This window comes from Carassius auratus, chromosome 45, assembly GCF_003368295.1.
Source record: "Carassius auratus strain Wakin chromosome 45, ASM336829v1, whole genome shotgun sequence".
In the NCBI taxonomy this organism is placed as follows: Eukaryota; Metazoa; Chordata; class Actinopteri; order Cypriniformes; family Cyprinidae; genus Carassius; species Carassius auratus.
Genome location: NC_039287.1, coordinates 2,545,564 through 2,556,589, shown reverse-complemented (window position 1 = coordinate 2,556,589; position 11,026 = coordinate 2,545,564). Strand labels below are relative to the sequence as shown.

General features: G+C 46.5%; 1 protein-coding gene across 9 annotated transcripts in view; it reads left to right on the top strand.

The window, feature by feature from the left end:
- The first annotated feature begins 716 nt into the window (after window positions 1–716).
- ppfia1 (PTPRF interacting protein alpha 1) overlaps window positions 717–11,026 on the top strand; it is a 35,773-nt gene continuing 25,463 nt past the window's right edge. For 4 of the 9 annotated variants that reach the window (XM_026232932.1, XM_026232930.1, XM_026232931.1 and 1 more), the window contains exons 1-13: window positions 720–1,530; window positions 4,887–5,147; window positions 6,650–6,751; window positions 7,064–7,228; window positions 7,311–7,385; window positions 7,463–7,564; window positions 7,638–7,862; window positions 7,978–8,124; window positions 8,379–8,513; window positions 10,323–10,406; window positions 10,476–10,607; window positions 10,781–10,843; window positions 10,920–11,002. In XM_026232932.1, the coding sequence (XP_026088717.1) occupies window positions 4,887–5,147; window positions 6,650–6,751; window positions 7,064–7,228; window positions 7,311–7,385; window positions 7,463–7,564; window positions 7,638–7,862; window positions 7,978–8,124; window positions 8,379–8,513; window positions 10,323–10,406; window positions 10,476–10,607; window positions 10,781–10,843; window positions 10,920–11,002 (1,574 nt within the window). In that variant the 5' untranslated portion in view covers window positions 720–1,530. Of the gene's footprint in view, window positions 1,531–4,886; window positions 5,148–6,649; window positions 6,752–7,063; window positions 7,229–7,310; window positions 7,386–7,462; window positions 7,565–7,637; window positions 7,863–7,977; window positions 8,125–8,378; window positions 8,514–10,322; window positions 10,407–10,475; window positions 10,608–10,780; window positions 10,844–10,919; window positions 11,003–11,026 lie in introns of all 9 variants that reach the window. The other 5 variants (XM_026232936.1, XM_026232929.1, XM_026232934.1 and 2 more) reach the window with 3 other exon arrangements.

Genomic DNA, 11,026 nt, shown 5'->3' with positions numbered 1-11,026 from the left:
CAATCATCTCAGATTCAACAACATTGCATCACCTACTGAAGAACACATTAATGTTCTCTTGAATTATCACTCAGTAGGTTAACCATTTATTACCGTGTCTTTGAAATCTCTTTCTCCTAATATATTAATTTCAGTCTCCCCTGAGACTTTAATGTAGTAAGTTAATAATTAAGTAACACAGTTGCATGTTCACAATGTCACTAACTAAAATAGTGTCACTAATCTAAAAGTAATAAAAAATAATCTGATTATATTACCTAAAATGTGTAATGTAATGGATTACTTTACTAACTACAATTTATGCGATTTGGGATCAGTAACTGTTTAGTTTTTATAATGTAATGTAACAAATTAAGCTTTGGTAAGACTGCTTACACACAGTTCTACTTTAGTGTCAGGCCATTTTGATATGATTGTTATTTATTTATCTATTATATTTTATTTTTTTATTGAAAAAAAAGATATATATTAATTTGACGCAAAGGTCACGGAAACACAACAGAACAGAACATGACTCAGATTGGACAGAGATGTCGCTGCTCCTTTAGTCAGAAAGGAGAACTCGGACAATAACGAGCTTTACCTTAAAATTCCGCAAATCGTCTACATTTATGCATGCAATATTCAGATAAAGTAAATAAACCAAACTGAGACGTTTGTGATAACTAAACACATAACGCGTCCTCAGTCCTTCTATCAGAGCTCATATCTTCTGGGATCCGTGGATGGCGTCGTGACGTCAGCACGTCCCGAGCTCTCGCGAGCGCAGGAAATTGGAGCAGCGACAAACATCGGCTGTAAATTTTGTTTTAACTCTTTTTTTTTTCTTTATTAATTATTATTTTTAGACCTCAAGCCAGCCGAAGAAACACTTTTCTTGCCGATAGTGTCGTTTGAAGGGCGTTTTGTGTTTTTAAAGTGGTCGATTCGTACTTTTATCCCGGTGTTTTTCCTTATGGATTAGATGGTGACGCGTCAGAATAATTGACTCTAAAAAACGCGTTTCGTTCATTTATATTTAAATCGTACAGCTCGTCATCTAACTTCGTCTTTAAGTGTTCATTTTAAAGGCTTAATTGTTTTATTCCTGCGCTTGCATGAGGATGATTTTGATTCCTCTTACTTTAGCTGCTAATGCTAACTAGCGCAGGCCGCTATTGGAGTTTATTATATATAAGATTAAAGTATTTATGTGATTTATATTTATATTTGGGTGTATGGATGGCAGTGTGAATCTGACGGAGGTCTTTGATTGATCAGTGATGTCTTCTCCATCACTTTAGACTCAGATCTCTAGTAATGAGTGATGTTCTCATTCATTATAAAGGCCTCGCTTATTTTCTTTTTTGTTTCGCTCATTCCTCGTCAGATAATAATAATAAAAAGTGATTCGTGACTTATTTTACTCATGTCGTGAAGTTTAATGGCTTGACGAATAATTTGCGTCGTAGTTGATATTTTAAATGTGTTAGCTGTGATTGAACTGGATACAGTAGAGAAGAAGAGAAACAAACCCAGCTCAGAATCAAGGTAAATACACACCTGTACTGATCTTCTGTCTGTTACTGATCTTATACCTGTTACTGATCTGATCTTCTGTCTGTTATTGATTTTCTATCCGTTACTGATCTTATATCCGTTACTGATCTTATATCTGTTACTGATCTGATCTTCTATCTGTTACTGATCTGATCTTCTGTCTGTTATTGATCTTCTGTCCGTTACTGATCTTCTGTCCGTTACTGATCTTCTGTCCGTTACTGATCTTCTATCGGTTACTGATCTGTTCTTCTGTCCTTTACGTTTCCGATCTTCTGTCCGTTACGTGTCTGTTCTTTTGTCCCTTACGTATTTGTAATATACCTGCCTACAATTGTCATTTGTATATTGTCATTCACTATCTACATATTTGTATTTTTCATTCTTTTATTATGTGTTTTATGTTCTGTCGCTGTCATTCTGTTGTACTGCGGAGCTTCTGTCACGAAAACAAATTCCTCGTATGTTTAAACATACCTGGCAATAAAGCTCATTCTGATTCTGATTCTGTCCGTTACGTGTCTGTTCTTCTGTCCGTTACGTTTCCGATCTTCTGTCCGTTACGTTTCCGATCTTCTGTCTGTTACGTTTCCGATCTTCTGTCCGTTACATGTCTGTTCTTCTGTCCGTTACGCGTCTGTTCTTCTGTCCGTTACGTGTCTGTTCTTCTGTCCGTTACGCGTCTGTTCTTCTGTCCGTTACGCGTCTGATCTTTTGTCCGTTACGTGTCCGATCTTCTGTCGTTACGTTTCCGATCTTCTGTCCGTTCTGTCCTTTACTTCTGTCCGTTACGTGTCCGATCTTCTGTCCGTTACGTGTCCGTTCTTCTGTCCGTTACGCGTCTGTTCTTCTGTCCGTTACGCGTCTGTTCTTCTGTCCGTTACGCGTCTGTTCTTCTGTCCGTTACGCGTCTGATCTTCTGTCCGTTACGCGTCTGTTCTTCTGTCCGTTACGTGTCTGTTCTTCTGTCCGTTACGCGTCTGTTCTTCTGTCCGTTACGCGTCTGTTCTTCTGTCCGTTACGCGTCTGATCTTCTGTCCGTTACGCGTCTGTTCTTCTGTCCGTTACGCGTCTGTTCTTCTGTCCGTTACGCGTCTGATCTTCTGTCCGTTACGCGTCCGATCTTCTGTCGTTACGTTTCCGATCTTCTGTCCGTTACGTTTCCGATCTTCTGTCCGTTCTGTCCTTTACTTCTTTCCGTTACGTGTCTGTTCTTCTGTCCGTTACCCTTCCGATCTTCTGTCCGTTACGTGTCCGATCTTCTGTCTGTTACGCGTCTGATCTTCTCTCCATTGTGTTTTTGGACGATCTTCTGTCCGTCGTGTTTTTGAACGATCTTCTGTCCGTTACGTGTCTGATCTTCTGTCCGTTACGTGTCTGATCTTCTGTCCGTTACGTGTCTGATCTTCTGTCCGTTACGTGTCTGATCTTCTGTCCGTTACGCGTCTGATCTTCTCTCCATCGTGTTTTTGGACGATCTTCTGTCCGTTACGTGTCCGATCTTCTGTCCGTTACGTGTCCGATCTTCTGTCCGTTACTTGTCCGATCTTCTGTCCGTTACGTGTCCGATCTTCTGTCCGTTACGTGTCCGATCTTCTGTCCGTTACGTGTCCGATCTTCTGTCCGTTACGTGTCCGATCGTCTGTCCGTTACGTGTCCGATCTTCTGTCCGTTACGTGTCCGATCGTCTGTCCGTTACGTGTCCGATCTTCTGTCCGTTACGTGTCCGATCTTCTGTCCGTTACGTGTCCGATCGTCTGTCCGTTACGTGTCCGATCGTCTGTCCGTTACGTGTCCGATTGTCTGTCCGTTACGTGTCCGATCTTCGGTCCGTTACGTGTCCGATCTTCTGTCCGTTACGTGTCCGATCTTCTGTCCGTTACGTGTTCGATCTTCTGTCCGTTACGTGTCCGATCTTCTGTCCGTTACGTGTCCGATCGTCTGTCCGTTACGTGTCCGATTGTCTGTCCGTTACGTGTCCGATTGTCTGTCCGTTACGTGTCCGATTGTCTGTCCGTTACGTGTCCGATCGTCTGTCCGTTACGTGTCCGATCGTCTGTCCGTTACGTGTCCGATTGTCTGTCCGTTACGTGTCCGATCTTCTGTCCGTTACGTGTCCGATCTTCTGTCCGTTACGTGTTCGATCTTCTGTCCGTTACGTGTCCGATCTTCTGTCCGTTACGTGTCCGATCGTCTGTCCGTTACGTGTCCGATTGTCTGTCCGTTACGTGTCCGATTGTCTGTCCGTTACGTGTCCGATTGTCTGTCCGTTACGTGTCCGATCTTCTGTCCGTTACGTGTCCGATCGCCTGTCCGTTACGTGTCCGATCGTCTGTCCGTTACGTGTCCGATTGTCTGTCCGTTACGTGTCCGATTGTCTGTCCGTTACGTGTCCGATCGCCTGTCCGTTACGTGTCCGATCGCCTGTCCGTTACGTGTCCGATCGTCTGTCCGTTACGTGTCCGATCGTCTGTCCGTTACGTGTCCGATTGTCTGTCCGTTACGTGTCCGATTGTCTGTCCGTTACGTGTTCAATCTTCTGTCCGTTACGTGTCCGATCTTCGGTCCGTTACGTGTTCGATCTTCTGTCCGTTACGTGTCCGATCTTCGGTCCGTTACGTGTCCGATCTTCTGTCCGTTACGTGTCCGATCTTCTGTCCGTTACGTGTCCGATCTTCGGTCCGTTACGTGTCCGATCTTCGGTCCGTTACGTGTCCGATCGTCTGTCCGTTACGTGTCCGATCTTCTGTCCGTTACGTGTCCGATCTTCTGTCCGTTACGTGTCCGATCTTCTGTCCGTTACGTGTCCGATCTTCTGTCCGTTTCGTGTCCGATCTTCGGTCCGTTACGTGTCCGATCTTCTGTCCCTTAAGTGTCCGATGGTCTGTCCGTCTTTTGCGCGCTCAAGTTCATTATTTCCAATGTAGGCGCGATACATTGGCATTCCCAGTATGCCATTACATGAGAGGTAAACAAACAGTGTGACGCATTATTTTTGTAGTCGTTACAGCACTATCTTCTGTCCGTTACGTTTCTGATTTTCTGTCTGTTGTGTGTCCGGATAATCTTCTCTCCGTTGCGTGTCTGATTTTCTGACCTGATCTTCTTCCTAACAGTTAGTACAGCAAATCATAATTAAAACAAAGTGGGCAATTAAATAATTTATTATCACTGTCCTCTCTCGTTCACTCACTCTCTCTGTCCAGGAACTTTACAGGCTCTATGAAGTCAGTAACATGTTCAGAGAGTCTTTGTAACTAGTAAAGACTTGACGTCTAGTTCAGAGCTTCTGGACTGTGTCAGTGTGGTAACAGTGTGTGTGTGTGTGTGTGTGTGTGTGTGTGTAGATGATGTGCGAGGTGATGCCCACCATCAGCGAGGCGGAGGTCAGCAGTAACGGAGGCGGTCTGGGCCCCGGCTCTCCCGTGCAGACGGACTCTGAGGGCCACTTTGAGTCTCTGATGGTGTCTATGCTGGAGGAGAGAGACCGACTGCTGGACACGCTCCGAGAGACGCAGGAGAACCTGTGTGTGACGCAGAGCAAACTGCACGAGATCAGCCACGAGAGAGACTCGCTGCAGAGACAGCTCAACAGTGCCCTGCCGCAGGTAACCGCTGGCACACCTGTGTCTCTCAGCAGAACCCACCGTCTGTTCATCACTCTGTGACTGCAGCGAGAGCTTCTCAAGTTTAACTCTTGGCAGTCCATGTTTTAGTGTTTGTCAGCTGTCTCCCGTCGACATTATTCCTTCATAGTAGGGGTGTCCATGGTTAACCGGTTAACCGATTAACCGTTAAAAATTGTGTAACCGAGTGAAACATTTTGCTCGGTTAAGTGACGTCAATGGCGTGAATTGAATTTAGTTGTAATACATTTTTGCACCACCAGAGACCGCCAGAGCGCTCCCAGACATTTGTAATGTCCACAAGAAGAAGTCATTTTTCTAATATGAAGCGGGCTAATACGAGTGACGGGGCAAAATGCAAGTATTGCAATACAGTGCTTAGATATACTTCAAGTACAACCTCGTTGTTGTAATCTCAACAGCCAACACCCGGGCATCATTAGGCCGGTCAGAACAAACTGGATGCGTGGCGTGTCTGTTTTTAATTCGGTTCCCATGTTAACAGGTTAGAGCTTGCCGACTGCCTGCGTGAGACGCGCGGCTCAGTCGCGGCTCGACGCGTGCATGCTAGAAATAGAACCGACGCCTTGTTGGAAGCGTTTTCAGGCAAAGTATAATAGGAAAATATGTTTATATGTCATTTTGTACAAAAATACATATTAATTCATGACATTTTGATATTTGAAAGTCTATAGGTTGACATAAATTCAGATATAAATGTAATTTAAATAAATAAATAAATAATTATCGATTTTCAAATATTGTACGTGTCAAACATAGTCATAGCCTTAGCGAGGCGGCCGCGGAGTCTGCTTGTTACCTTTTGCCTTATACATTTTAGGCTTATTCTCAAATTCAGATTGTGTTAATGGGCGGCATTATTAGGCAGTTTTAATAGGACAATTTGACCGGAGAGATTAAATTTTGTCGGACATTCCTTTTTTTTTTTTTTTCGGCCAATGTCCGGAAATTACTATGGTTATGGTTACTATGGCACACTATGGTTAACCGAGTATTAACCGCTAAGGGCCTCGGTTAACGGTTAATGAAAAACTTGAGAACGTGCAGCCCTACTTCATAGTGTTTTATAGAGCTGCAACTACTAATTGCTGTAGTTGATGAAAATAGACAAAGAATTAGATTATCGTCTACACCGTAACATGAAATTAGAGCAGCGAGTAAAACAATTCTATTGATTAAACATTCTGAAAAACAGCAGAAGTGACAGAGTGAGCTGCTTCAGGACCTGAGGGGTCAAAATGCTTGATCTGAAGTGCTTCAGAGTAACTCAGGCATATTGAGACGGTCACAGCACTTCAGTACAGCGGCTCTAACTCCAATAACCAGGTTTCCTCAGGTTATATATCACAGTATAATTGGCATTACTGTGAGACGTGCTGACTGATTCCACTGAGAGCTGATTGAGTTGATCACTGTGTGCCACTTCAAGCAGAATCCTGATTTCTTGTGTTTTCACACTGAAGGAGTTTGCAGCTCTTACGAAGGAAGTCAATCTGTGTCGAGAGCAGCTGCTGGAGCGAGAGGAGGAGATCTCCGAGCTGAAAGCAGAGAGAAACAACACACGCGTGAGTCCATGCACACATTTATTCACATGCACACGTAATGGACCTTTCTCACATTTCACAGTTGGGTAAATCTCTCTAGCAGTGAATGGGAGACTGACTTAGATGTATCTTTTGCAAAACTCCATGATCGTGTTTTCACAATTTTCAAAAAGGGGAAGAATTGGAGCGAGAGCTGTAGTGTAGTGTTATAAATGTACATGCATAGAAGTATGAAAACATAAGACTGATAGGATGATAAGTGTGTTTGTGTGGATGGTCAGATGTCAGTCTGAGTGTGATGTGTGTTGTGTGTTGTGTTGGCTGCGGTCTCAGTTGTTGCTGGAGCATCTGGAGTGTCTGGTGTCTCGTCACGAGCGTTCTCTGAGGATGACCGTAGTCAAGCGTCAGGCTCAGTCTCCCGCCGGCGTCTCCAGTGAGGTGGAGGTGCTCAAGGCACTCAAATCTCTGTTCGAGCACCACAAAGCCCTGGATGAGAAGGTAGTGTCCTGAGGGAGCTGGTGTGTGTGTGTGTGTGTGTGTGTGAGGTGTGCTTCATGTGTGCTGTGTGTGTTGTGATCAGGTGAGAGAGCGTCTGCGTGTGGCTCTGGAGAGATGCAGTATGCTGGAGGAGCAGCTCACCGCCGCTCATAAAGAGGTGAGCTCCTCACAGAACAGGCAGAGCTACAGTGATGTCAGCGATGGGTTAATGCTGGTCTGTCTCTGTCTCTGTAGCTGGTGTTCCTGAAGGAGCAGGGCAGTCTGAAGAGGGTGATGACCGATGGCTCAGCAGAAGTCAATCACAGCTCAGATGCAGCATCTAACACTAACGGCAAGGTAAACCTCACACGGATGAAACTGACACGCTCAGAGAAACATAAGAGTAATGTGTGTGTGTGTGTGTTTCCAGCAGCGCTTGTCAGATGTGTCTCTGGGTGCAGAGGAGGATTGTGGGAAGGACGTGGAGCTGCAGGAGGCTCTGGACAGACAGAGTAAGGAGCTCCTGCACATGAAGGAGCGTGTGGCGTCTCTGTGCAGCCGCATCTCTGAGCTGGAGGAGGATCTGGACACGGCCCGGAAAGACCTCATCAAGTCTGAGGACATCAACAGCCGTCTGCAGAGAGACTTACGAGAGGTACGACAGGAGCACAGGAGCGCACTGAAGCAGTCTCTGACCGTGTGTCTGTGCTCTCTCTCCGTCTCTGACCGTCTCTGTCTGTCTCTGACCGTGTGTCTGTGCTCTCTCTCAGTCTCTGGCTCAGAAGGACGACATGGAGGAGAGGATCACCACGCTGGAGAAGCGCTACCTCGCGGCTCAGAGAGAAGCCACGTCTGTCCATGACCTCAACGACAAACTGGAGAACCAGATCGCCAACAAGGACTCGCTGGTCTGCCAGGTCTGCTCTACTTGTACAAAACAGAACACGGTCACTGTGTGCGGTTACATTTATTCACTCCTTCTCTAGAACAAACACAGCCTGAGCTGTTTCTGATTTAACATTTACCAGTCATCAGATTATCACTACTGATTTGCAACAGTGTGTGTGACACCTCTGTGTGTCTCTGTGTGTGTGTGTGTGTGTGTGTGTGTGTGTGTGTGTGTGTGTGTGTGTGTGTGTGTGTGTGTGTGTGTGTGTGTGTGTGTGTGCAGCTGGAGGACAGGAGCCGTGTGCTGCAGGAGCGTCTGGAGCTGGCGGAGCAGAAGCTGCAGCAGACGATGCGTAAGGCCGAGACGCTGCCGGAGGTGGAGGCAGAGCTGGCTCAGAGGGTCGTGGCCCTCACTAAGGTACGGCTCTCTCTCACACACACACACACACACACACACACACACACACAGAGAGAGTACGCTCTCCCTCTCACACAAACACACACACACACACATACACACACAGAGAGAGTACGCTCTCCCTCTCACACAAACACACACACACACACACATACACACACAGAGAGTACGGCTCTCTCTCACACACACACACACACACACACACACACACACATACAGAGAGAGAGTACGCTCTCCCTCACACACACACACACACACACACACACACACAAAGAGAGTACAGCTCTCCCTCACACACACACACACACACACACACACACAGAGAGTACAGCTCTCCCTCACACACACACACACACACACACAGAGAATACAGCTCTCCCTCACACACACACACACATACACACACAGAGAGAGTACGCTCTCCCTCACACACACACACACACACACAGAGAGTACAGCTCTCCCTCACACACACACACACACACACACACACAGAGAGTACAGCTCTCCCTCACACACACACACACACACACACACACACACACACACAGAGAGAGTACGGCTCTCTCTCACACACACACACACACACACACACACACTCTCATCCTGCTGTCAGCGGCCCATAATCCAGCTGTGATTCCAGTTATGCTGCTGTTTCTGTACTTGTCACGGTCATTTTCACAGTGTGCTGTGTGTTAAAGGAGTGTGACCTTGGCTTTATTTGAAGAACATGATTCCCAGAATACTGTCCTCTGATCGTTACAGTGTTTAGTTTCCTTTTAATTAGATTTTTATTCAATATTAATTTATTTGTGAAAAATTCTTTCTCATCTAAAGTATAAGTTTGTTTATTTTAGACATTTTTTAAGAAAATCTTTTAAATAATTTCAAATTTATTAAATATGAATTAAAATTGTAAAACATTATATTGGCTGTTGGCCTCCTGCTTTCCCAGGTCTCAGCACCGGCGGTCACGACTCTGAGTGTTTAGCTCACAGCGGGATTTATTTGGAAATGTCGTGCATTAGATGACGTAGAGTTTGTTCTCAAACGTCCTCGAGAATATAAGGATCTGTGCACAGGAAAACACTTCTGAAAGCGTCTTCTGTGTGTGTGCAGTATTATTCATCAGAACATGATTCTCTCGCCTGATGACCTTTCTTCACCAGACTGCTGAAACCGTAAACTCTGCTAGCATCGGTCAGCTTCTGATTGAGCCACAGATGAAGCTGAGACCAGCTGTAGTGACCGATCAGATGAGAGAGATCATTATAACGGAGTGTGAACGTTCGGCTCTCGTGTGTGTGTGTGTGTGTGTGTGTGTGTGTGTGGCGCTCCACGTGCAGTGTCTCAGGACAGTCGCTCACAGATGAAGGTACTCCAGCTCGTGCTGTCGTTCTGACTCTGGATGGATGTTTCCGTCGTGTTTCAGTCGAGTATTTGAGTCAGAAGAATCAGTTCTGACTGTGATGTGAGCGCCACACTACAGCTGCTCTGTTTCAGCATCTCACCCTAGTAACAGCAGTGCAGGAACAGATGAATGAACATCTGCTCTAGTCGTGTCAGTTGTGGAGCGAGTACTCGACTTGTGCTCATCCTGATTCCGGCTGATGGTGGTCATGTTCATGTCTGTCAGGAGTGCATCGCTCCCCCCGTGTGAACACTACACCGTTCTTCACTAGCATCACTTCACTAACTCCTGACGCTCGTGAGAGACGGGCTTGTTGTTCTGTGGCAGCATGATGAACCGCTCTGTCCTTCTCCTGGGTTTGTGCTGTAGTGTCTGATGTGTGTGTGTGTGTGTCGCAGGCGGAGGAGCGGCACGGGAACGTGGAGGAGCGTCTCAGACAGATGGAGGCTCAGCTGGAGGAGAAGCACCAGGAGCTGCTGAGGGTGAGAGATCTCCACACCTCGCTCAGTGTGTGAACACAGCAGCTGCTTTACTCTTCTGTGGTGTTTCAGGCTCGTCAGCGGGAGAAGATGAACGAAGAGCACAACAAGCGTCTGTCGGAGACCGTGGACAAACTGCTGTCTGAGTCCAACGAGAGACTGCAGCTTCACCTGAAGGAGCGCATGACGGCGCTGGAGGACAAGGTGCAGCTCACACACCTCTAGTGCTCCACACACACACACACACACCGCTGATCTGATCCTCACCTTATTACACACAGTCATCCTTCTGAATGAGTGTCTGCTCTCTGTGTGTGTGTGTGTGTGTGTGTGTGTGTGTGTGTGTGTGTGTGTGTGTGTGTGTGTGTGTGGCGCAGAACGCTCTGATCCGGGATCTGGAGCACACTAAGAAGCTGATAGAAGAGGCTCATCATGAGAAGGTGAGTGTGTGCCGCCCATCCGCTCGTGATGCGCTGTGATGTGTGTTTGCTGACGAGTGTTGGTCTGTGAGCGCAGGAGCAGCTGCTCATCCAGATCGAGACCATGAGGAGCGAACAGGAGCGCGGACGCAGCCGGAGCAACTCTCTGCTGCATCATGGGTAACTGCAGGCCTCTCCCGAGAC